Here is a 27,664-nt window from a genome sequence, read left to right as displayed (position 1 = left end):
CCTCCCAGCTTCTGCTGCATCCCTAGCCTGCTCGCTAGCAGGACAGAGAGAGGCTGAAAAGTCCTTGGCTTGGTGTAAGCACTGCTCTACAACAATTAAAACATCAGCATGTTATCAGCGCTTTTCTCATCCTAATCCAAAACATAGCACCCTGCCAGCTACTAGGAGGAAAATTAACTCTGTCCTAACTGAAACCAGGACAGATATCCACCCCTTATTCCATACCATTTATGTCATGCTCAGGTTACACTCTTTCCAATACTTTCTAATTAATCACCATTTTCATCTATGATATATAGCAACCATGGTAGCGATGACATACAGTGTTATATGATAATTAACATATTATAATTCAACTCATGGGCTATTCTCACCCAGTATTAGGTCCCCTTGAGGTACACACCGGACCTCCCCATTCTCTTGCATTACCCACCAAGTGCATCCAGGTCCCCGAGCAAAAGCAATCCCACGAATGGGCTTGCCTTTTCCTGAGGCGGGAGTAGCCCAGACTGTCTTACCCAGCATGTTTCTTACGTGCACTACAGGAACTTTATCCCCTTCTACAGTGCGTAACAGGTTTGATTGGGCAGGTCCAGCTCGGTTGGCAGATCCTCTAGTATTGACTAACCAGGTGGCCTTTGCCAGATGTGTTTCCCAATTTTTGAATGTCCCAGCACCCATTGCTTTCAGTGTAGTCTTTAACAGTCCATTGTATCGTTCAACTTTCCCGGAGTTGGGGAGCCCTGGGGCAGCCGATTCCAAGTATATTGGACTCCCCTCCAAGTGAAAGCAAACTGTGGCCTGCACTCTGCTGCTAGAGGGATGGAGAAAAATGCATTAGCAATATCAATTGTGGCATACCACTTGGCTGCCTTTGATTCCAGTTCGTACTGGAGTTCTAGCATGTCCGGCACTGCAGCACTCAGTGGTGGCGTGACTTCGTTCAGGCCACGATAGTCCACTGTTAGTCTCCACTCACCATTGGACTTTCGCACTGGCCATATGGGACTATTAAAAGGTGAATGGGTCTTGCTGATCACTCCTTGGCTCTCCAGTTGACGAATTAGCTCGTGGATGGGAATCAGGGAGTCTCGGTTGGTGCGATATTGCCGCCGGTGCACAGTTGTGGTAGCGATTGGCACTTGCTGTTCTTCAACCCTCAGCAACCCCACAACAGAAGGGTCCTCTGAGAGACCGGGCAAGGTAGACAACTGTTTAATGTCCTCTGTCTCTAAGGCAGCTATGCCAAAAGCCCAGCGGAACCCTTTTGGGTCCTTGAAATATCCTCTTCTAAGATAGTCTATGCCAAGGATGCACGGAGCATCCGGGCCAGTCACAATACGGTGCTTTTGCCACTCATTTCCGGTTAGACTCACTTCAGCTTCCAATACAGTTAACTGCTGGGATCCCCCTGTCACGCCATAAATACAGATGGGCTCTGGCCCTTTACAACTGGATGGCATTAGAGTACATTGTGCACCGGTGTCTACTAGAGCCTTATACTTCTGTGCGTCAGACGTGCCAGGCCATCGAATCCACACAGTCCAATAAACTCGGTTGTCCCTTTCCTCCCCCTGGCTGGAGGCAGGGCCCCTCTAGTCCTGGTCAGAATCTTCATTTCTGTGTTTAAAAGACTGCCTGCTAGAAGTTGGAGCAGCAAACTTTTCAGAGAACCCCTTTCTCCCGATTGTTTTCTTTTGCAACTCACGTACCCGTGCCTCTAGGGTCTCAGTAGATTTTCCATCCCATTTTCTCATGTCCTCTCCATGGTCACGTAGGTAAAACCACAGGGTGGCGCGGGGTGTGTACCCACCATATTGTCTTCTTTGCATGGATGCACGTTTACCCCTAATAGCTGAGACGCTGGTTTGTACAGGTGGGGAAGAAAATACACTCTCTTTAAGTTGCTGGACCTCTTCAAAAAGTTTCTCCAAAGTATTCTCTTTTAGTTGGTGGCCACTGGTTTGTTCAGGTGGGGGGGAAGATAAATTCTCTTTAAGTTGGTGGAACTCTTCAGAGAGTTTCTCCACAGCCGAGACGCAGGCCTGTAGGGAAGAGGAGAGATTTCCTTCGTACTCCCGGAGTTGTTTAGCCATGTCACCCACTGTGGGATCTTCACCGTTTTTCCAGGTTATTATTGCCAATGTGCTGGCCCATGTTGATGGTGCATTCCGTACAAACTTCCGCCATATGGGTCGTGTACACTGGACTTCATCTGGATCTGTGGATGTTTGTGCATCGTTTAAGTCCTTATAAATTACTTCCCGTACGGCTAATTCCCTCAGGTACTGAATTCCCTTCTCCATGGTGGTCCACTTGACTGGTACACATACAAGTTCTTCCTTGTAGGGATACCTTCCCTTCACAGCTAACAGGAGACGCCTCCAGAGGCTGTGAGATCGTGCTCCATCTCCAATTGCTTTGTCAATGCTTGCATCTCTAGCAAGGGATCCCAACCGCTTGGCTTCCCTGCCCTCTAATTTCACACCATTGGCTCCAGTGTCCCAGCACCGGAGCAGCCAGGTGACAAGCTGTTCACCTATACAGCGACCAAAATCTTTTCGCACATCTCGTAGCTCACGCTGGTATAGGGTTCGGGTAGTTACTGTTGACTTACTGACATCCTCATCCTCATCTTCATCCTCCTGCACACTTGATGGCCCAGCCTCGTCTTCTCCAGACCCAGACTTAGCAGAAGACTTTCTGCGTTCTAAACGACCTGCGTCTCTATACCACTTTTTCACCTTTTCTACAGGGGCAACTTGCACTGCTACAGCTCGCCTCTCCGACCCAGCCACAGGGTCTGCCACAGGGATTGGAATACCCTCTGCAGGGTCAACTTGCACTGCTACAGTTCGTTTCTCCGACCCAGCCACAGGGTCTGCCACAGGGGTTAGAGTACCCTCTGCAGGGGCAACTTGCACTGCTACAGTTCGTTTCTCTGACCCAGCCACAGGGTCTGCTACAGGGGTTGGAGTACCCTCTGCAGGGGCAACTTGCACTGCTACAGTTCGTTTCTCTGACCCAGCCACAGGAGTGGGAATGGCTGCGGGAGCTGGAGCCGGAATGGCTGCGGGAGCTGGAGCCGGAACGGCTGCGGGAGCTGGAACGGCTGCGGGAGCTGGAGCCGGGACAGCTGCGGGAGCTGGAGCCGGAACGGCTGCGGGAGCTGGAGCTGGGACGGCTGCGGGAGCTGGAGCTGGAGTGGCTGCAGGAGCCGGGACTGGAACGGCCGCAGGGTCTGTCACTAGGTTGATAGTAGCATCAATTGCAGCTCGATAGGCACAAGCCAGACCCCAGCACGCCACAGTGATTTGTGTCACTTTGGAACTGCCAGAGTCATGACACCTTTTTTTCAAGCATTCTACCAGTTTTTTAGGATTTTGCAGTTGTTCAGGGGTGAATGTCCAAAACACTGGAGGTGCCCACTGCCCTAGAAACCTGCCCATATCCTCCCACACTCCCTGCCACTCGCAAATATCCCGCCTCAAGACAGATCTCCGGATGAGATTCCTAAGTAGTTGTTTAACCTTAAACAAAACCTGAAGCGCATTCAGGAGACATAACAACAAGAACATGCTGGTCTGAGTATCCCAAGGATATTCAACATCTTGGAGAGCTACCGTAACTAGCTCGGGGGATAAGAGGGTGGTGAAGGAGGAAGGGAGAGTGAACAGGTAGGAAAAAATATCTTCCCCTGTCCCCTCCAGAGACTGACTCCCTGATGAAAAAAGGCAATAGCTGTAATTGCTAATAGTTTCTGAGATATGGTTTCCGAAGTATAGAGTCGACGACAGTGCTGAGTACAAATACCAGGTTAGAGTCATGACCAGATACTTCATCATTTCATAAGCCATCGTTACACCACACAGTACCATAACAATCTTAAACCAGGGCCCGGAAAGGGTAAACAGCACGACAGGGAGCACATACAGAAAGTAACTTGCTATAAAACTCAATTTGGGAAACAGGCACAGCAGACTTGAGATTAAGGCAATCAACATTGTGACTAGCAACTATTAAGCAGGTCGAATGCTTATACCAATTTTAGTTTAACACACTCTGGTCAAATCTGTCGATATCTCAACCCTTCGTGCCCCACGTTGGGCGCCAAATGGGCTGTTGTGGTTTAGCCCGGCTGGCAGTCAAACACCACACAGCCGTTCGCTCACCCTCCCCCCTCCCTCTCCGGGATGGGGGAGAGAAACGGGAAAGTGAAGCCTGTGAGTTGAGATAAAGACAGTTTATTAAGACAGGGAAAAGAATAACAACAATAATAATAATAATAATAGTATTAATAGTAATAATGTGTACGAAATAAGTGATGCACAATGCAATTGCTCACCACCCGTTGACCGATGCCCAGCCTATCCCCGAGCAGCCGGCCACACCTCCACCCCGGTTAGCCACCCCTATATATTGTTCAGCATGACATCAGATGGTATGGAATACCCCTTTGGCCAGTTTGGGTCAGCTGTCCTGGGTCTGTCCCCTCCCAGCTTCTGCTGCATCCCTAGCCTGCTCGCTAGCAGGACAGAGAGAGGCTGAAAAGTCCTTGGCTTGGTGTAAGCACTGCTCTACAACAATTAAAACATCAGCATGTTATCAGCGCTTTTCTCATCCTAATCCAAAACATAGCACCCTGCCAGCTACTAGGAGGAAAATTAACTCTGTCCTAACTGAAACCAGGACAGATTTCCGTCTTGTTTTGTCCCTGTGTTTTGCGTGGTGCAGGTGGAGAGACAGGAGTCTTCTCTGGTTGCAGATAAAAAGAATTGAAGCTGATAGCAGTGCTCTATCGGTACAGTATGGCTGTAACTTTAAATATATATATATATATTAAAAGTATGGTGGTCTGGTCATAGTTGCTGCAAAGACATGAATGGATATATATATATATACATAATAGAAAGAATTGAGGTGAGAGACCCGAAGTGTAGTATAATAGTGTAACCTCCCCAAGGGCAGTCTCTAACAGAGAAAAGACAAAAAGATGTGACTAAAATTGACCTGCTGTGCCATCCATGGATGCAGTTTTAATGAAGTCTTACCTTTTCCTTTTGTCCAATGTCTGACTTATTTTGTACTTGCTTTTATTTTCATTTTGGGAATCATTACAGATGTTACACTGTCCCCTACAAGTTACTGTACATATGGTTTACATAATCTAAGTGTTAAGGGAGGGGAAGTATTTTTTTCCTTTTTATTTATGATAGATTTTTGGATCTGTTCTTCCAAGAAAAGACTCCTCCTAAAAGGAGTATACACCCATTCCAAATTTTTAAGCTTCAGCTGAGTATTATTCACGATTTCCTTTCCTGCATGGTTGGAAGGCCGGAGAATGGGTATTTTTTGGAGCATGAAACTATTTGATGCTGAGATATGGTTGTGGTAAAGCCTTATCTGGTCATATAAGAGGACTTTTGGGGAGAGTCCTTAAGTCATCTGTCTTGATCCTTTGACTGCAGCTGGCCAGAAATTTTTCAGTCAAGCAGGGAGGATAAATGGGAAGAGAAGAGCCAATCTTAAAGAGCCTGTAGATGGACTTTTATTTTTTTATTTCCCAGCTGGGGAATTTGCTGGGTTTACAGCTGGGTTTACAGCAGGCTTTTGTTCCCAATGGTAGTTCAGCAGAAATATCTGCCAATAAAGACTAGGTGCTGTCTTTTGTGAAGGAAAAAAAAAAAATCATAAATACAGTTTTTGTTTTCCTGAAGTCTTTCAAGAGATTTTAATTATACCCTCAATATACCCTCAAAGGAGAACTTTGTTATAATAGCATGATAATGCCATTTAGTGTCACCAGGAATTGTTGTGATTGATACAAAAAATAGATTTAAGAGAAGGTAAATGGCAAAATTTACATTTGCCATTCTTGTATGGGAATTCAGAGGGATTCAGCATCAGTGTTGACTACAGATACAGAACCTGTGAGGTATTGATGCTGCTAACTCCTGAACTGTTTCCATAAACAACCGTGCATTTTAAAGGCTCAGAGAGAGTTTTAATTTAGCTGCTTTCCAAAGGTGTGATGCATACCTTTTAAACTTTCTTCTTCATTTTAAGGTCTTTTGTTACTGCTTTAACATTACCTAGCAATTCCTTTATATCAATAGCTACAATCAGAAATACATGTTTAAACTAGTAATAATATGAGTTGCTGTTTGTTTTGCTTTTAGTGATAATTTATTTCTATTGTACTTTTCCAACCAAACTATAGTTTCTATCAAATACAGGAATTAAGTGAAGCAAACAGACTGCTGTCAGGGTATGGTAAAGGAATGAATTATTATAAAAGAGTCTGGGCTGGGTCCCTCCTGCAGCATTTTGTAGCTTTCTCTGGTGCTGTTTTTTGAAAGGTTTGTTTAAGATTGTTCACTGCAAAGCTGATTGTCATGGAGGACTAACAGAAAGAGAAGCACATCATTAAAATACCTAGCATAAATGAGATGTATATCAGGTAAAGATTAAAAAAATAAATAAAAAATCATAGTCTGCTCGAAGGTCCCGGAGCTCATGTCCAGTGCCAGCTGAGCATACATTTGATTTGTGTGTGTGTGTGTGTGTGTGTGCGCCAGTTATCTTTTATAACTAGAGAGAGAACCTTTGAGCAAAACAAGCTGGTGTCCATTGAGAAATATGCAGATATGATGAATTAACTGTATTTAAGAAAAAAAACATTTTGCTTAAACGTAGGATATTTGTTTGAGACATATCCAGACCTGAAGTACAACTAACTGCCCTGTTGTTTCTCAGCTTTGGCTGTTATGATGCAGAAATATATAATATTTATAACAATAGCTGTGGATACGTGAAAACACAAAGGTTGTGTGTGTTTGTGATGTGATACATACATCCAAGTAAAGGTAAAGGATTTTATTTTGATATCGTGTTTTAGGGCAGAACTTCAAAGGCTGTCTATATCCACATCAGATCGTGTTCACAGTAATAATTTAATGGACGAAAATACTGGATTGTGGTTACATGTTCAATTCAGTCGGTTACAGAGCAGGATAGAGAGATAACGTCCTGAGCTATTCATCACTGCTTCTGCCAGGAGCTATTGCCCCCTCAAATCTGCTGTTATAACTGCAAGTGTAATCACATCCCAATCCACTTTTTCTCTGATCTAAATTAGCTTTTAACAGTAGCTTTTGTGTAACTTGCATCATTTTGACAGCATTGTATTTGAGGGGGAAAGTGAATATATAACACAATATTGTAAACTGGAAAGTACGTGTTGAAATTAAACTCCATTTACTGAAGGTTTTTTTTAGATCTGTTATAGTCTTACTGTTCCCCATCATTGTTTAGAACAATTGCTGGAAGAACGCTGTAGGTGAATATCGTGTCTTAAAGATTGACATCAGTCCTCAAAGCATGGGCTGAAATAGGGTGTAATTTATGTTGCTTGTGCAATTGCTCTGGAGTGTCTACTGAAAGTACTGCAATTGTAGAGGATGCGTCCTAAGATCCTGGTTCAACGTGGTTGAAAATTCGTGGACAAAATTGTGACATTTCTTCTCTAGTAAAGTGCAATGCGTTCCTGTATATACATTGCTAATGCTTCTATTACCACTAGAGGGCAGCAAATACAAACACTGAATTATGTATTCTACCAGGAAGTTGATTAGTTGATTTATTTTATTTTTTTTTTAATGAATAAAAGAGCCAAACTCTTAATTAATCAGTTCAACTGCTGGGTTTTACTACGTACTTCCCCTGAAGTAATTCAGGCAAACTTTGTCATTTCAGTCTGTTCAGCAACATAAAATACTCATATTTGATGCATGAGAATTATATATCATTTCCCAACTAAAATGATCTGTAAAATGGTATGGCTTAGGCTATTCCATTGTGTTTAATGAATGTAATTGTGACAAGCAAGAGGCTGCCAAGAAAGCCTTTTTAAAGCAGCGTAATTATGCAGCAGTTCTGATCCTTAAAACTGATGATTCTTCAGAGGAGTTATGGCTTTGTTCCAGTTACAGCCACCAGTTGTTAGCCACCAGTGGAGTTCATCTCTTGATATCAGTGTAAAAAACAATTTTGGCTCCACCTTTGCTGCTTTCTTGGTGTGTGGCAGCTGATTGCTGCAGCTGGAACAACTCAGTATATTCCAAATTTCTTTCTTTTTCATTATTAATTTTAAGTTTTAAATTTTCTCTCCTTCCAGTAAGGGAGTCTTAGGCAGGACCCAGAGAAGAATGGTGAAGCTGATTGATTTGGTGTTGTTTCTTTGTCCATATCTGTCCTGCTTCTTCCAGACCAGTTATGGTTTTTGGCTTGGTTGAGTCCATCCATACACCCTTGCTTTCTGGATGGAATGAGCATTCTTTGCTGCTGTGCTCTCCCAGCAAAAGGTGGACTTTACATTTTGTGGAGAGCCTTTCTGTTAGGGCTCATGCCAACCTAAATGCCAGATGAAGTTGGCTAATCCTATGGGAACAGTCTTGTGTTTGTGACCAGTAGGAGTCAGATTTGACATGTGTGACTGTTGCTGTTCTCTGGTGTATAGAGGTCAGTCTAAAAATGCTTTTTTAAAATTTATTATTTTTATTTAATATTTTTCAGGTAGGATTATCATTTGGCTCATGAAATATGTTCAGGCTGTCTATTCCTGTTTTACAAGCATACAACCTTAAAAGCTAAAATCTAGGATGCATTTAGCTGTCTTCTTTATTTTTTATCATGCAGTAGACAGTATGCACTGCATCCAGTATACTCATACTCAGGGCTGATGCTTGGACATCTCTTTGGAGTCTTCCAGTGCAGCTTTATAGACAATCCAGTGCATTGTGGTTGAATTAAAAAGTACTGTCCTCCCGCCTTCAAAGCTAAGCACATTTCTGTGGGAGCTCCCATATTACTACTTGCTGACCTGCAGGAGGAAACACTGAGACTGTAAATCTCCAGTAGGACAGCTCAGAAGTACTGCAACTGAATCAACAAGGTGGCACTTGAGCCTTTTTCCTATCCTTTTCCTCAAGACAGAATCATAGCCGTCTTACTTGCTTGTTTGACTGTACCTTCAGGAGTTTTTGTTTACTACCAAGATAAAGAAAAGGACATGGTTGCTTTATTTCAGAGGATCAGGGTTTTTGCCAGGCTTCTAAAGATATAATTCTCTTTCTTGTCCTTGTCAGTAATGTTTCTCTTTATAAGAAGCCCTCTACTGGATCTCAGGGGAAACCAAGCTTTTCCTTGAAAGTTTATATTCTGCAGAATCTTTTGGTCTGGTCTGTATGCTGTAAAGTGGTCTGCAGGCATCTCTAGGTCATTGTTGCAAATCATGAGCATTAATATGACAGATGAATAAAAGGATTAAATTCTCACTAATATAGGTGAAATCCATGTGCCTTTGCACAAACATGGGATAGCATAACAACAGCAAAAGGCAATGTAATAATGAAGTTCACATTCTTGTGGAAGGAATATAAAATTTTGGTTAATAGTCATTTTTTTTCTAACTACATCGGTGGTACAGGGCTTTGCAGGGAACCAAGAAATAGTTTAAGTAGTACAAGTACTGACGACTGTAGAACTTTGCACAGAAGTAGTTGTTACAGCTTCTACATTGTTGAAGTTGCTTTCAAGGAGAGCAGTTTTGTAGGAGATATGCAATTATCCTTCATGATACAAGTTACTTATAAGGTAGACTTTCTAAAACAATAATCTGAAATAGATTAATTTTCCGGGGTCATTAGCCTTTCATTAACAATCAACCCTTGAATGAATGTGATCTACCTAACATGCTGTGGTTTTAGTATGAAAGCTGATTTAAAAAAATGATCCAAAAAGATCATTCTAATATTTTTGCATCCAATTTACTGGTATACTAGGTCACAGTGTGCTTTTTACTCAGAAAGTAGGATATACTTCTATGTGTTAAATGGCTTAGAAAAGTATTACTCTTCTGTTAAAGGAGGAGAGAGAAGTCTGCTAGAAATAGCCATGTGACATCCACCCTGATTTTCTTTTAAGTTTTTATAGACTCATAGACCCAAATGGATTACTAGATCTGCTGTCTCTCTCAGATGATTGACTTGCACATAAAGGTGAAAGTAACGAAATCACTGACTTGTATGTAATTGAAATATCATTCATTTGGGGTTAAAATGTAGCTTCCAAAATGATAACGTTCTTGATTTGAAGAGAGCAGGCAGCAGAGAATCTATGACTTCACTGCTCTTGTGCTCTAATTTACTAATTCTCATTGCTAATACATTTGTCTTGTAAGCATTTTGAATTGGTTTCAGTTCATCTGCTGTCTATTGATTCTTGTTGCTTCCTCAGTGCTAGTTAACTGGCACACTGTATTTTCTTCTTTGTGCCTCTACACAGTAACTGCTGTGGTGTTTTTTTTTTTTTTTTTTTTTTTTTTTTTTTTTTTTAATGTTAAACAGGCTGTTTTTCTTTTACTACAGAACATTTTTTCTATCCCTTGAATAATAATTGTAACTCTTCTCCTACTCACTATACCTGTCAGCCTTTAGAAAAACAGAGATGCCAGAGCTGCGTGCCCTTCTCCGTCACTGGGGCTGCCAGAATGGTGTGTTAGGAGTGCCTCTCTACTTTTATTTATTACTATAGAGGATACAAGTGTGGAGTGTGGGGAAGGCCACTGTATCAGTATGAGATGTACTGTTATGTTTCCTTTCTCCAGTGATTCTATGAGCTCTTCAGGGTTGCTGCTTTCTTCAGTGAAATCCAGCATTTTGTACTCAAGGACAAAATGTTCCTTGTTGCCTTGGGTATATTTGCAGTTAAATTCTGTGAATTCTAGTTTACATGAATGGTCAATATATTGAACGAGTAATAGTTCTTTCTGTGACCTCCATATCCTCATAATTTATTAGTATTATTTTTTCCAATTTTTTTTATCTGTAAGTTTTCAAAGTGTGGAAGTTCTCACAGCAATGACTTAATTCTAGATCGCGAATGAAAAATGGAGTACTGTAGCATAGTTACAAGACCTAGTAACATAGGTCTTGCAGAAACCTATTTAAAACTGCCCTATTACACGAGGACATCACATAATTACCATCAACATGTTGATGATTCTAAGAAATCCATCAATAGCAAGGTTCCTAAGCGATTTAATGTGTCCTTTCTTGACATTAGAATTGCTATTGCAGAATATTGTATGGTACTAAATCAAATGCCATACAACAATTCAAGAATATTACGTATTCAAAGGCTTAAAACCATATTGACTGGCATTGTTTTCCTTTTTTATAGTTCTTTATAAAGCAAATGCCTAAATGTGTGCATTTCAGCTTTTCCTTTGTTTTACCCTGGACTTACATTTCATGAACTGGCCTGAAGTTACCCAGCCATCCTGCTTACAAATTTTGATTGGCACAAAATTAACATTTCTGCAGTCTTTCAAAATTTCCTAAAGCTGAACATCCCAGCTCCTGGGATCTCTGCCACCTCTTTTATGACTTTTGTGGAGAAAGTTATCCAGGCTTGTTGATTAAATAATAGCTAACATTTCCTGTGGGCATTAAAGGACTTGATCATCTTTCTGCCTATCAAGGTCATTGTCCCGATTCTTTCTAAATATACAACAGTACTCATTAAAAGCTTCCTTGTTTTCTGAATAATTACTCAGTTACTTTCATTTCAAGTTACACTTTTCTCATTTCCATATTCTTTGCTTGATTAGACCCACTGTAGAAAAATGTTATTATTCCTTCCTTTCTCCGTATTTTGTCTTCATGGATGTATGTGTCTATGAAAACAAGAATATCCCATTCATGTTGCTGGATTTCCACTTATTTCTCACTTCTTTTTATTTGTGCTGAATTTCACTCATTATTTAGTTGTGTGTGGAAGCTATTTACTGTACACTCATCTGTCCACCATAACTTCCTTTAAAATTCATTATTCAATCTTCCAACATGGGATTTGAGGGTGAAAATCAACCAAAACAATTACTACAAATCAGCACAGGTGTGAATTTCCCAACTGTAAATTTCTAAGGTAGGCAATCATACTCTACATGTAGCTAAAATCAGAGGGTGGACTTGCTAAGTCAGTAAAGTCATACCAGTAAATTATATTGTAGCTACTGGTACTTGGAGATGATTGAGGCTGTGGGTCTCAGAAAAATCATACAAATGTGTAACAAACTGTTAATACCAGTCATCATTTCCTACTAAAAGTGTAGTTGTCAAGCAGCTAAAATGAATAGTTGTAGCATACAGATACATTGTAAAAATCATGAAAAATTGTTTTTCTCCATGCCAAGAATTTTGCAGATTCAATGGAGTACATAAGCAGTTTTTCTACAGACTTGTAAACATCTTCAGAAAAGATAGAAATAATAGAGGGGTCTCACAAACTACCTAATGTTAGTAAAAGACATCAAAGTTATCTAGATAATAGCTCTATAACACCTTTCATTAATAAATTTAATAACCTATAATTCACTATGGATGGGTCTTTGTCTAGGATCTTGGTGGGAAGTAAAATAATCAAGGAAGATTTTTTTTACATATTAAACAAGTAGTGCTATTTACACACCAGATGTTTTAAATAGTTCTGTGCTTTTGAGGACAGTAGTTAATAAAATTTAAATAGGAACCAGCCTTTAATGTGACAAAGTAAGAGAAATGACTTTAAACCTTGTTTTTCCAATGTCTGTTTTTACTACCGATTGCAACCAAACTTTCACACCTACACACTTCACTTCTTTAGTAGCCAGAAGTACAACAACTGTTATTTTACCCCCTTCTAAGTCTTGTAATTTAAATTGCCTTTTGAAGGGAGGCAGCATGGTGGAAGGATCAGGGATTGTCCCAGGAGTGGCCTGGCAGAGTTGTCACATCCTTATCTCCCTCTCACTCCATTTACCTTCTTGTACAGGTTCATGTCAGCACTGAGCATCCTCTTGCAGGTTTTCCTCAAAGATATAAATAAAGTGGGATGCCCGTCTATAAGAAGGGTCGTAAGGAGGACCTGGGGAATTACAGACCTGTCAGCCTGACCTCGGTGCCAGGAAAGGTGGTGGAACAGGTCATCTTGAATGCTATCACACAGAATGTACAGGACAACTGCAGGATCAGGCCCAGTCAGCACGGATTCATGAAAAGCAAGTCCTGCCTGACCACCTTCATCTCCTTCTATGACCAGGTGACCCACTTGGTAGATTAGGGAAAGGCTGTTGACGTAGTCTACCTAGACTTCAGCAAGGCCTTTGACATGGTCTCCCACAATATTCTCCTGGAGAAGCTGGCAGCCCATGACTTGGACAGGTACACTCTTTGTTGCATTAAAAACTGGCTGGATGGCCAGGCCCAGAGGGTGGTGGTGAATGGAGTGAAATCCAGCTGGCGACTGGTCACGAGTAGTGTTCCTCAGGGGCTGGTGTTGGGGCCCATCCTCTTTAATATCTTTATTGATGATTTGGATGAGGGAATTGAGTGCACCCTCAGTACGTTTGCAGATGACACCAAGTTGGGGGGAAGTGTTGATCTGCCAGAGGGTAGGAAGGCCCTGCAGAGGGACCAGGACAGGATGGGTTGATGGGCAGAAGCCAATGGGATGAGGTTCAACATGGCTAAGTGCCAGGTCCTGCACTTTGGCCACAACAACCCCATGCAACGCTACAGGCTTGGGCCAGAGTGGCTCGAAAGCTGTGCACAGGAAAAGGATCTGCGGGGTGCTGATTGATACTCGCCTGAACATGAGCTGGCAGAGTGCCCAGGTGGCCAAGAAGGCCAATGGCATCCTGGCTTGTATCAGGAATAGTGTAGCCAGCAGCACCAGGGAGGTGATCGTCCCCCTGTACTCAGCTCTGGTGAGGCCACACCTTGAGTGCTGTGTTCAGTTTTGGGCCCCTCGCTTCAGTAAAGGCCCCTCACTTCAAAAAAGACCCTTGAAAGATCGAGGCCTTGAAGCATGTCCAGAGAAGGGCTACGAAGCTGGTAAGGGCCTGGAACACAAGTCCTATGGGGAGTGCTGAGGGAACTGGGGTTGTTTAGTCTGGAGAAGAGGAGGCTCAGGGGAGACCTTATTGCTCTCTACAACTCCCTGAAAGGAAGGTTTGGGGAGCTGGGTATTGGCCTCTTCTCGCAGATAACTAGTGACAGAACTAGAGGACTAGAGAATGGCCTCAAGTTGTGTCAGGGAGGTTCAGGTTGGAAATGAGGAGACATTTCTTCTCAGAAAGAAGTAGTCAGGCATTGGAACAGGTTGCCCAGGGAGGTGGTGGAGTTACTGTCCCTGGGTGTGTTTAAGGAAAGGTTGGACATGATCGTTAGGGACGTGGTTTAGTGGGTCATACTGGTGTTAGGGGGATGGTTGGACCAGACGATCATGGAGGTCTTTTCCAACCTTGCTGATTCTATGATTCTATGAAAAGGAGTCAGAAAAAGAGAGTAGCTAATGGAGCCTCTAAATCTTTGCATTTTAGGAGGTAAAACTTAATTCGCTTTGTGCGATCTCCGTGCTTGCCTGGTCCAAGCTCTTCCAACTCCACAGCTTACAAAGGATCCTCCTCAAAGGCTGGGAGAAGAAGGAAGATGAGAAGGAGGAGGAGGAGGAAGAGGGGGGAGGGTAAGGGAGCTTGGCAGGGACCCTGCTGTGCCCATGAGGATGACAGCCTTCCTGCCATAGTCTCTGCTTACTTACAAATTTTGGAAAATCTCTCTGGGCCTTTTTAGCTGGTTGTGCAGAGGAGTCTTTTGCAGTCCTCAGTGTTGTGAATTTTGAGACGAGGTGGAAGGTAATGTTGCAGTTTATTTAGCTAGAGAAATCAACAAAAGTGTTTCTAATCCCCAGTGTTAGTATTGGGTAGGTGGCAGCAGTGTTCTCTCACGGGTGATCAGAAAACAATGCAAAGCGGGTGTTTTTTATTTTAATAAATTTTATTTTAAATTTTGTCTATTTTAATGTCTTGCCAAGTCTCTAATAATCCAGGTCTGTTTTCAAAACTTACTTTGTATTCATCTTCCTGTATAGACCTCAGACAGGTATAACTTATTTTTACTTCTTAACTTCTTTTTACTGAAAATGTATCAGTAATGTGTTCATTCACGTATATATATATTTTATATTACCTATTTTAATGAAAACAGTGTGGTTTCCATACGAAAACATTTAAGTGCTGGATGGTCTATTGACTGTAGCCAGTTGTCACATTAAGAAGTAGAATAACAGAATCACAGAATCGTCTAGGTTGGAAGAGACCTCCAAGATCACCCAGTCCAACCTCTGACCTAACACTAACAAGTCCTACACTAAACCGTATCACTAAGCTCAACATCTAAACGTCTTTTAAAGACCTCCAGGGATGGTGACTCAACCACTTCCCCGGGCAGCCTATTCCAACGCCTAACAACCCTTTCAGTAAAGAATTTCTTCCTAATATCCAACCTAAACCTCCCCTGGCACAACTTTAGCCCATTCCCCCTCGTCCTGTCACCAGGCACGTGGGAGAATAGACCAACCCCCACTTCGCTACAGCCTCCTTTAAGGTACCTGTAGAGAGTGATAAGGTCGCCCCTGAGCCTCCTCTTCTCCAGGCTGAACAATCCCAGCTCCCTCAGCCGCTCCTCGTAAGAGTTGTTCTCCAGACCCCTCACCAGCCTCGTCGCCCTTGTCTGGACTCTCTCGAGCACCTCGACGTGCTTCTTGTAGCAAGGGGCCCAAAACTGAACACAGTACTCGAGGTGCGGCCTCACCAGAGCCGAGTACAGGGGGACAATCACTTCCCTAGACCTGCTGGCCACGCTGCTTCTTATACAAGCCAGGATGTTGTTGGCCTTCTTGGCCACCTGAGCACACTGCTGGCTCATATTCAGCCGACTATCAACCAGTACTGCCAGGTCCTTCTCTGCCAGGCAGCTTTCCAACCACTTATCTCCCAGTCTGTAGCGCTGCTTGGGGTTGTTGTGCCCCAGGTACAGGACCCAGCACTTGGCCTTGTTGAACTTCATCCAGTTGACCTCAGCCCATCGGTCCAGCCTATCCAGATCCTCCTGCAGAGCCTTCCTACCCTCAAGCAGATCGACACACGCACCTAACTTGGTGTCGTCTGCAAACTTGCTGAGGGTGCACTCAAACCCCTCATCCAGATCATCGATAAAGATATTGAAGAGGACTGGCCCCAATACTGAGCCCTGGGGGACTCCACTAGTGACCGGCCTCCAACTGGATTTGGCTCCATTCACCACAACTCTTTGGGCCTGGCTATCCAGCCAGTTTTTAACCCAACAAAGCGTACGCCAGTCCAAGCCAAGAGCAGCCAGTTTCTTGAGGAGAATGTTGTGGGAAACGGTGTCAAAAGCCTTACTGAAGTCAAGGTAGACCACATCCACAGCCTTTGCCTCATCCACTAAGCACGTCACCTTGTCATAGAAGGAGATCAGGTTCGTCAAGCAGGACCTGCCCTTCATAAACCCATGCTGACTGGGCCTGATCGCCTGGTTGCCCTGTAAGTGCCGCGTGATGACACTCAAGATGATCTGCTCCATGAACTTCCCTGGCACTGAGGTCAAACTAACAGGCCTATAGTTCCTCAGGTCTACCCTCTGACCCTTCTTGTAGATGGGTGTCACATTTGCTAGCCGCCAGTTGACTGGGACCTCCCCTGATAGCCAGGACTACTGATAAATGATGGAAAGCGGCTTGGCCAGCTCCTTTGCCAGTTCTCTCAGTACCCTCGGGTGGATCCCATCCGGCCCCATTGACTTGCATACATCCAAGTGCTGTAGCAGGTCGCCAACCATTTCCTCATGGATAGCGAGGGCCACATCTTGCTCCCCATCCCCTTCCACCAGCTCAAGGTACCGGGTATCCAGAGAACAACTGGTTTTGCCGCTGAAGACTGAGGCAAAGAAGGCATTAAGCACCTCAGCTTTTTCCTCTTCTCTTGTCACTAAGTTTCCCCCCACATCCAGTAAAGGATGGAGATTCTCCTTAGTCCTCCTTTTGGTGTTGGTGTATTTGTAAAAACTTTTTTTGTTATCTTTAACAGCAGTAGCCAGATTTAGCTCCAGATGAGCTTTGGCCCTTCTAGTTTTGTCCCTGCACAGCCTCGCAACATCCTTATAGTCCTCGTGAGTGGCCCGCCCTCTTTTCCAAAGATTATAAACCCTCCTTTTTCTCCTAAGCTCGAACCACAACTCTGTTCAGCCAGGCCGGTCTTCTTCCGCGCCGGCTCGTCTTTGAGCACGTGGGAACAGACCGCTCCTGAGCCATTAAGATTTCCTTCTTGAAGAGTGCCCAGCCGTCCTGGACTCCTCTGCCCTTCAGAACCACCTCCCAAGGGACTCTGCCAACCAGTGTCCTGAACAGCTCAAAGTCAGCCCTCCGGAAGTCCAAGACAGCGGTTTTACTGGTCACCTTCCTGGCTTCGCCAAGAATAGAGAATTCTACCATTTTGTGGTCACTCTGCCCAAGACAGCTCCCGACTACCACATCTCCCACCAGTCCGTCACTGTTTGTGAACAGAAGGTCTAGCAGGGCACCTCCCCTGGTAGGCTCTCTAACCAGCTGCGTCAGGAAGCTATCTTCCACGCTCTCCAGAAACCTCCTAGACTGCTTTCTCTAAGGGCTGTGTTGTGCTTCCAGGATATGTCTGGGAAGTTGAAGTCCCCCACGAGAACAAGCGCTGACGATTTTGCAACTTCTGCCAGCTGCCTGTAGAACTCCTCATCCGTCTCCTCATCCTGGTTCGGCGGTCTATAACAGACCCCCACCAGGATGCTTGCCTTGTTGGCCTTCCCGCTGATCCTAACCCACAGAGACTCAACCTTATCAGTCCCAGCCTCAAGTTCCACAACATCAAAACACTCTAATATAGAGAGCCACACCACCACCCCTTCTGTGCTGCCTGTCCCTTCTGAAGAGCCTATAGCCAGACATTGGAGCACTCCAGTCATGAGAGTGGTCCCACCACGTTTCCGTGATGGCAACCAAGTCATAGCCTGCCTGCTGCCCGATGGCTTCCAGCTCTTCTTGTTTGTTACCCATGCTGCGTGCATTAGTGTAGATTAACTTCAGTCGGGCCATTGCCTTCTCCCCCGGCCTTGCCATTGTTCCCCCTGGCACAGCTCCAACAAGCCTTATTTCAGCCCCATCCCCCTTCTTACCTAGTTTAAAGCCCTTATAATTCTCTGCTGTTAGGAAGTAATCTCTTAATCTCATATTTTGCCCTATTGATTTTTGCAGGCTCGATTCTTTCTCAAGCACTTAGTGTTTTTGACGTTGCTATACAGCATCACCCAGAGAGCTAGAAACCACTTCAGTCAGGTTTCTTATGACTGTTGGTCAGCAGCTCCCAGTGAATCAGCAATATGGGTTTAGGCTGGATGCTATACCAACTTGTCCTTAGACGTTTCCTCACCGTCATGTTGGGAAACTGCCTTCTTTTGATACAGCAAAGACTCAGAAATTTGCTGCAGTAATGCATATGTCTTTCACAAAGTGATGTAAGATAATGCATTCCTCCATTTAAATTTTAGTTTCTGAATGGCAGATGGTAGAATATTTTATTTAATGCTCTGAGTCAGCTCACTGACATGCTTCACTTTCAGTTAATTCCGCCCCCCTCTTTTTTGTGATGTATAGTTGTAATTGATTATATTAACCTGCCAAGGCAGAAAGAGTAAAATTTAAGTAAACACAGTGCGAATTTGGTTTGAGGACTCTAATATCTTTATTCTGACTTCTGCATGGAAACTTCATATTTTTGGGGTATTGTAAGACACGTGACCTGCTTCGTCTTAATAACTGCTTTTTTCCTATTAAAATTAGAAAAAAAAAGTAGAAAAAAAAAACAGTAGAAAGTGGCAGCTCATTGGCAAGCAGATCATTTTTTAATCTAGATTGCATAAAAGCCCAAACGATTCTCAGTATTACAGTACACCAAAGATTGCTCAAGAGTACTGGTAGCTTTATTTGTTGCTTTTAATTCATTTTAAAAACTCATATATTTCCCTTCCATATGAAAAATAAAAAAGAGTAGGAAAGCCAAATGAGCATACAAAATACTAATTTTAACCGCTTGGATGGCATGTCCATTGAAGAGAGCTGGCAAATGCTGCTGAAACTACAAGAACTCAGACTAATTATTTTTGAATGGAGTGTGAATGCTGCAGGCGGGGATGCCATTATTAAATGACATTTGTTGTTAAAGAAAAAAAAAAAAGAGGAAGAAAAAAAAAGATATACCCCATGCCCGGGAGAGTCCCCAGTGACGCCCAATCAGAAATTATCCTATCTCATGTCACCAGCCCCTTGCATTTATATCTTTTAGGGTGACATACTATTGGCTGCTAGTTAGGCTCTATGGGAGGGATTAGTGGCACTCTTTGTGGCTTCCCCTTCAGATCCTTATTTGGTAGCTGTTGATAGAACAAGTCTTTACAGCAGCTGAGCATCTTGACATACATTATTCATTAAGTCCTGGTGTTCAGGAAATATGCATATCCCTAGCTCTTCAGATATTTCTTCAACTCATACAATATGTCTCTTCAATGCTGCCTCTGAGTGCTTGGAGTTTTATAAATGGCATTTATACAATCAGAAGACCACACGGTTGGATTTCATTTCGGAGTGCCTCCTGTGCACACAGTTGCTGAGAACCTGAAGATCAGCGAAAAGAATTAAGAGAGGAGAGAAGGCTTCTTTCTTGTTGAAAGTCTTTTGCTGTATCAGATAGCAAAGAACTGAATAGCTTAGATTTGGTAGTATAGAAAAAAAAAAGTTAAAAATGCCTGAGGCAAACTATTTACTCTCAGTTTCTTGGGGCTACATAAAGGTAGGATTTTGTTTTACCTTTTGAGAACCTTGATTTGCGGTGCGTGATTGCATGATTACTGGATAGCACGAGTATTTGCGGGTAAAAGGACTATGAGTAATATGCATATAAAGTCAAAATCAGAAAAGCAAGGCTTTGTTCAGCAGGGAGAATGAACTGCACAGTATATAGTCCTTCTTATAAATTGTGCTGGGACTTTTAAAATAATTGCTATAATGGATAATTATACCAAGTGTAGAGCCATATAAATTCAGAAGAGTTTTGTATTCCTTTATGAAAGATTGCTACAGAACTGTATTTCTAGATGTTAAAACATTTCACGAAAAAAAAAAAAACTCAAAACTGAGATAGCATACAATGGGAGACAGCATGATTAAAGAGGCTGAGGATAATGGATGAATGCATGACTCATACTGGCTTTAGCAGCTGAAGAAATGTGAAATTATCAACAGTATGTTCCAGCAGCATTTTCTGGTAGCCTATGTGTATGTGACAGCTTATTGATTAAAACACTGGGACACTGAAAATTATGTTCTTCTAAGATTGATCTATATTATTATGTAGAGAAGCTTTGAACTAGCTTGAAGCTGCAGTAACGCTAGAAAATAGAATTAAGCTTTATCTCTTTTATGGGAAAGTTTCTCACCAATTATTTAAATCAATATGCCATTCAACAAAATTCACTTAATACAGAACCATATGTGAGCTTTGTTTTACCCCTACTTTTGTGTTTGTGCTTAAAAATAATGTTTTCTTATGATTTTATTTATGAAGTATGTAAAAAGGAAAAAAAATGAAACAATCTTATTCTTGACAAGCAGTAACTGTTCCACATCATAGTATTGAAAAATAAATAAATCTCATTTCTACTGAACTAAGTAATGGAAGTATTTAATTAAATCACTAAATATAATATAAGCATTATATTCACACATGACTGAATCTGTTATGCTCACTTGTATTTATATCCACTTTTATCACAGATTTGTTTTAAAAATAGAAATGTAAAATCCTCATTAGGTCATTGTGTCCGATCAGCTCATTGTGACCATTTTCTGCTATTGGAGAATTATTACAATGTATTCTAAGGGATTTTGTTCAGTCATCTGTGAAGAGACTGAAGTCCATTATCTTATCTGGGTGGATTCTTTTCTCGTTTACCAAAAATATAAGATGGAATTATTTTCCGTGTAGCTGAGAGGTATTTATTGTACATTGCTTGGAAGTATATTCTGGATTTCCAGGCAGCTGCTGTAATTTTTTTACTTGCTCAGTCACAAAAATTCAATCATTGATCTTCAAAAAAATTTTCGCTGTTGCTACATAGCCTTTAAAATGGATATAAATTTTTAATATTTGAAGTTCAGCAAAGAGCATGATAGCTGTAGTTGATTACACACGGTAAAATATGTCCTCTATATAGACAGTGTCCTATACTGTGTATAGGCAATGATTTTAGTTAAGAAGCTAAATAGTACTTTAATGTAATTTTAGCATAGTGCTTTCTAAGTTCACAGAATACGTGTTTTAGGAAAAATATGAAGATCTATCTGCTCTTTATGACGGTCAAAATTGAATAATTTAGGATATTTTTGAAATATTAAGGAAAATTGAAATGTCTTAGACTCAGAGATCATGACATGTATTTACATTTCTCACTACACATATATTCGTAATTTCTGTATGCTTCAGGCTGTGCTATATTATCTTCTGTTAAATTATATTGGAGAGAATGTTGGTCAGATGGATGTCAGAGATTGTCTTTGGCTATCTTTGAGAATGTTTCCTTGAAACAGTGAATACTACTGTCGCAATGCCAGGCTTGGAGACAGGAGCCTGACTATAGCTTATGAATTAAAAACCTGTTTGCGATCTTGATATAAATTAAATGCATGGGCTTCCAACCAACATTCATGTTTTTTGAGAATGCTTTTTACTTATTAAGGGTCCTGTTAAAGAGAGTTTTGCACTGATAAACATTAAAAACAGAAGCCTTATATTAACCTCTAAGATTGGCCTATTTTCAGTTCCTTATCTTGTTTTTTTTTGTTTGTTTGTTTGTTTGTTTTTTGTAGAATACACCCCTTTCCAAACCCCATAAAATAATATAGTTTATTATATTTTAAGTTTTAAGTTATGAAAGTATTTTTAAAATAGCAATTATACATACTTCAGAAACAAAATACACTGCAATGTGATATTCCAAATATTGAATGCAGGTTTCCTGTATGTATTGTATCCATGTAAGCATTTAGAAGTGTTATCTAGAAAAGAAGCAGCCAAAAAATTTGAGTCTGAGATCTGTTGCCATGTTGATTTTGGAACCAGTGCAAAGAAAGACTCCAGTGCTTTCAAGCATTCTAGTTCCAGCCTCTGCAGGGTTTGGAGCTCAGTTAACACTCAGATTGAAGGACTGCCAGGTAGGGGCATTTTGGTCCATGGACCGCCTTCTTGCCTTAGCTTTACCTTCTGTGCTGCTGCCAAAGGTAGTGGTTACCTCTTTACAGTCCTTGGGATGCAGCAGATTGCCTATTCATGAAAAGAAAGCCTGGGTGGAAGAAGCCCTCCTGGGGCATCTATGCCAAGGGTGGTTCTGCATCCTTCCGCAGACTACACATTTACTTCAGCTTTGAGTTACTGATTCATGGACTTTAAGCAAAAATGGAATCAGTAGACCCAATATATATTGAGTGCAGTCCAAACTTTTCATAGACATGAACTGACTCTGTAGTTAGATTGTCTCCTTATCTTGGGAATTGAACATGAATCTTCTTCTTGCTATAGACACCAAGTCTCCCCAGAATTACCTTAGTGCTTTGGTCACAATTTGGGAATATAGTTACTGCAAAACGCTGTCCAAATTTTTTTTACATACCTGTGTTGACATCTGAAAAAAATATATTTTTTTCTTCCACTAAAAAAACATTTAAATTTACCCTAGGTTGATAGCAGCATTATACAGAGACACAGACACACTGCTATGAGCCCAGAAGGACCTAAACTACCTAGTTCAGTCCTCACTGTGTAATCTGTTCTTTGGAGATGACCACTATTTAGGAAATTGTTCTTGTCTCAGCACTTTTATTCTCACTCTATCAGACTTTTCATATTTTTTGTTGAACTCTGCTGCTGTGACATCAGTATTCAGTAGTGAAGAACTATATAATTGACTTAATGGATGTTTTATAGCCTGTCCATTTCCACAGGGAATTTCCTAGAATATAGCTGACGGCAGTGATAGTCCAAAGGGTAGTTGTGTCATTTTTTCAGTCTAACAGTGCCTGGCCTGTAAAGTGAGAAAACCCTTACGAAGAAGAATACAATATATACATAGCTCATCCAAAAACCTCTGATTCCTGCCTTTGCAAGGCTGACAATATTATAATTATAGTGAATGTAACAACATATTCGATCCATTGTGATTGATTTTCTTCAACTACAAAACTATGTGACATTCAGATTTTTAAAATTCCTACTCAAAATAATATCTTTAACATTTACTATTTCAAGGATTTTTCATGTTTTGACTTGTTTTGAATAAAGTGCTAAACATTATTTCTAAGATGAGAAATGAAGAGAGAATATGAGCAGTCTAGCCAAGTTTCAGGCACTTAAAAGAGATGTTTTCTGGTTGTTACAGAAACTTCCCTGATTTGCAATAAGATCTTGTGGGAGCAACATGAAAGTTAGGCAGAATTTCATTCTCAAATAATAATGCAAGGATGCATAAATATGTGGAAAATGGTGCTCTATGAAACAGCAAGTTTTTGAGAAATTCGTAAATTCTGAAAAAAGTAGAGGCTTTGGGATTTTTTTTTCCCTATATTTTAGGAAAAAAAAAAAAGATTTTTTTTCCCCCAAAGGACAAGATATTAAACACCAAAAGATTAAGTAATGTACAGATATACTGCAAAAGGACATAATCAAGAAAACTATTTCAACATCTTAATTGCTGTACAATTAATGCTCTTTTATTTTTCTCATGCTGCATTGTCGTTCTTCATCAGAAACAGCTGTCTGCGTATGGTCTACAACTTCATATGTTCCAGTGTGGATGACGGTCATAAGGCTTTGTCATGTATAATTAGGAAATCAAAGCCATTTTCTAAACTCCACAGTCCAGATGTTCTCAAAATAGATGTCAATTAAAGCTGTGTTGGTGTTGCGTCAGCAACATGTGAAAGAACGTGAGGAAATCACACTTCTACATTCCTTTAAAGCCCAAAGGCTTCTCTCATTGAATTCACTGTTAGCAGGAGGGCTTTCAGAAGCGTGGGGACTTGTTTTACTGTATGCTCATATTCAGCAGCAATGTAGTCTTCACCAGGTTTTATGCTGATGGTCTAGCTTATGTGCTCTGTTGTCTTTCGGGGTGATGTGAGGTGGGCAAGACTTTGCATCAGACCAGTCAGGAACATAAGATTGGAAGAGACTGCTGTGTCTCTTGTGGGCAGCTCACACAATAAAGATTTAGTTGGAAATTCTTAAAGAATGTCTACTCCATAAACTCCACAAGATGGTTCCCAGTATACAGTAAAAAAAAAAAAAAAAAAGGTTAAAAGCCAAAATTGTATTCAGTGCAGGAAAGCAAAAGCAGAGATTGAGATCAGCAAGGTGTACTGAACTTCTGTGTTTATATGATATTATTTCTGTGCAAGAAGCCACAGGTGAGGGCAAAAAAGATGTACAATGATTATTTCTCTGACCAGGTTGTAAATTGTCCTCCTCGCTGCCGGTCATTATTAAGTGAGCTTAATGCTGAGTGTGCAAACAGGACACCAGTCAATCACTTGAGAAAATGTAATGCCTTTAGCAGCATCACCATGTGCATCACCATGTGCATCATCTGAATTGTTCAACTGGAACTAGCCGCCAGTGTTAGCAAGTAATGCGTACCCTGTCTTTCTCCCTCTGTGCCCCCAGTTAAATTTATGGATCAGAGAAAAAAAAAAAAAATCCTTCCTGTATCCTGCTGTATCAGGTAGTTGGAAAAAAAAAAAAAAAAAAAAAAAAAAAAAGCATAGTATAAACACTAAGTTGTTCTCCTTTCAAACATGAGAAATTTTTAAGTATATGGAGAGCTCCTGAGCCATAGTTACTGTGGCTGGATGGTCTTTTTTTGAAGTGTGGCAAGTGATCCAATTGTGTTGCTCTGCAGCTGCTAAAACAGCATGGCAATGTTGGGCATTACCTAAGAGGGCTTATCAGGAAGCAGGCAGACAGATGAGGACTATTGAGGGGGATCCAGGGGCATTAGCTGTATCAAACCGAGAAAGAAAGAATGCTGGAGTGGTAATGGATTTACTGATGATTTAACCTGTAAGTTAATGCCATTTTGTCAAATTCTTGCATTTTTATTAAGATTCTTATGTATGATATTTAATTTAAAGCTTCAGTTTCTGGGTATAGTCTGGAGACAATCTACAACTTTGTCAGTTTTTGCTTTAAATAATTCAATTTTTCACCTTGGGTGCAGAACAAACGAACAACAACAAAAAACACACCTATGTAAGTGTGTCTTAAATGCATGTTAAAAGTTTCAAGGTCTTTTAAAAATACTTTCAGAATTTTTGGCCCAGTCATGTTATTTCTTGGCAGGCTTGACTCATTTTTTTTAAACATTTGTAACATTGTTGACGAACATCTGACTTCACTATGGAGACTAGCACTGGTCTCATGCAGAATATATAGCTCTATAGTTCATAGCCTACATAACCGTATTTGCATTATGGTTCAGATTTTCAGAAATCTGTTGAGCACTTGCTAGCACACAGCTGTATCTGAGATCAAAGTTGTGCCTTTGGCTTGTGACAGAAGTATAATTTGTTGTAGGAGTCTTTGTAGAGGGAAATTCCTGGGCTGATGGTATGTCGAGATGGCAGGAAAATGCGGTGGCTAATGGTTAGAATGTTATATTAAAGGTAATTTTTATATTGTGCACTGTGAGCAATACAGTAATTGGTGACTTCCAAAGACACTGAGAAGAAAATAACACCTTTCACTGTTCAAAACCTCTTTGAAGTAAGGGCTTTGATGATTCCAGTGTGGTGGAAAGGAGGTGGTCAATGTTTAGTCTACTGCTTTATCTAGTATATAGAAGACGGATCTTGTAATTTTCAGCAAAAAAAGAATGTTTACGGGGTTATATAATAAGGATAACTATTGCTTAATATAGTAAATGATCATGTCTAGCTGAAAAAGTAGAAAATGAATCTGAAAAGGGCTGAAAATTATTTGGCCTTGTTAAGACAAAAGAAGACGGGAAACTAACAACAAAATGAAAAAATGGCACAATGGTAGACAATATTCAGTAGTGACAGCTATTAATTTGCACTGGAAGGAACTGGTTGAATTGATAATAAATATTGCTGAGTTGTATTTATTGGTAATATCAAGGCAGAGCTATATTACTATATGTGAAATGACATGTAACATAGAGCTGCATTGCACAATTAACATATGGTACACAATGCCACAGGTTCTCTCTGTGGAAGGAAGCACTTCTTCCCACACTTGTGTGGGTGATGGAGCCCTGGAACAGGTTCCTCAGAGAGGTTGTTCAGTCTCCTCTTTGGAGACCGTCAAAAGACATTGTCCTGTGCAGCCTGCTCTGGGTGTCCCTGCTTGAACAGGGTTTGGGCCAGATGGACCCAGAGGTCCCTGCCAACCTCAGCCATTCCGGGATTCTTTGAAGGTATCCTGGACTCTTGAAGGAGTACAGAAAGACTCAATTATAATGATGCAATCAATTAACGCTTTGTGGAATGCTAATATGCACTCACATCAAATAGGCAGCCTATGTGAATTAAGGGGAAAGGAAGAGGTTTTCATGGATGGTTGTTTTCTACTCTGATGTTTCATACAGACACTGTCAATTTTCTGAGACATTTCTGACCAGAAGTGGCAAGTCATTGGTCTGGTCGATTAAAATATTTTTAAGTAAAAGATAAGCCTGCATATTGGTGTGTAGGAAATCATAAGATATTTTGATATTTTTAAGGAGTGCCGTCAAATTCTTTAGATTAATGACAAGAGAAGAAACTTCAAAGGTTTTGAAAAGTATGTCAAATGTATACAAATAGATTAATTTATAAATATGATAAGAAACTCCTAGCAGATAAGGGATCTTGTGTAAATATGTTTGCATTTTCTCTTTAAATTAAAAAAAAAAAAAAACATGACAAGAAGGGAACATTAATTATTTTTGAGTTTATGCTTATGCCTTACAGCTTTCAGTTACAAGTAGGACCCTGTGCCTCAGCAATCGAATCGTGATTCAGTGTTTTAGGTGGTTAAGAGTTATGTTTTTCAACAGATAAGGAAGTTAGTAGGGAAGAGCAATATTACACGTCATTTTTGCTTTCACTGGTATCTTAGTTTAGTGTATGTTCTTACTGTTGTGTCCTTCCCCCTGTTATAAATTGACTGCATTTTCTCATCCTAACCAAAATATGTCTTGATCACTAACTCATGCTTTTTTGTTTCTGGTTTTCCTTTCCAGTTTAAAAGAATGCTCAACCGGGAGCTAACCCACCTTTCTGAAATGAGCAGATCAGGCAATCAGGTCTCTGAATATATATCAAACACATTTTTAGGTAAGACCATGATGAGAGCTAACTTTTTTGCCTTTGTTCTTTTAGTCTCTTTCTGTGTTGTGATAGAGCTTAAAAGCAGGTAGCTTTCCATATAATTTTCTGTTTTCAGAAGCTGTACATTCAGTACAGAGGTTATGGTAAATCCATTCATTTACAGCTTGTTTAGTTTGTGTGTGTGGTTTCCCTGTGTACTTGCAGATAAATATTCATCTACATATTTTCATTATTATATTGCTACCATATTAAGAAATTAATATATAATAAATTGAGTATTTCATATATTTAAAATAGTTCT

The 27,664-nt window shown here is 41.0% G+C and overlaps 1 protein-coding gene across 9 annotated transcripts in view; it reads left to right on the top strand.

Moving 5' to 3' along the window:
* Positions 1–27,664, top strand: part of PDE4D (phosphodiesterase 4D) — a 546,954-nt gene that overhangs the window by 502,375 nt on the left and 16,915 nt on the right. For 8 of the 9 annotated variants that reach the window (XM_040542116.1, XM_040542115.1, XM_040542117.1 and 5 more), the window contains one exon: positions 27,276–27,369. In XM_040542116.1, coding sequence (XP_040398050.1) covers positions 27,276–27,369 — 94 coding nt within the window. Of the gene's footprint in view, positions 1–19,148; positions 19,775–27,275; positions 27,370–27,664 lie in introns of those variants that run through there. The other variant, XM_040542122.1, reaches the window with a different exon arrangement.

The sequence above is a fragment of the Cygnus olor genome, chromosome Z, assembly GCF_009769625.2.
Source record: "Cygnus olor isolate bCygOlo1 chromosome Z, bCygOlo1.pri.v2, whole genome shotgun sequence".
Classification (NCBI taxonomy): Eukaryota; Metazoa; Chordata; class Aves; order Anseriformes; family Anatidae; genus Cygnus; species Cygnus olor.
The sequence above is the reverse complement of the archived record's forward strand: the minus strand, read 5'-3'. Positions and strand labels throughout refer to the sequence as shown.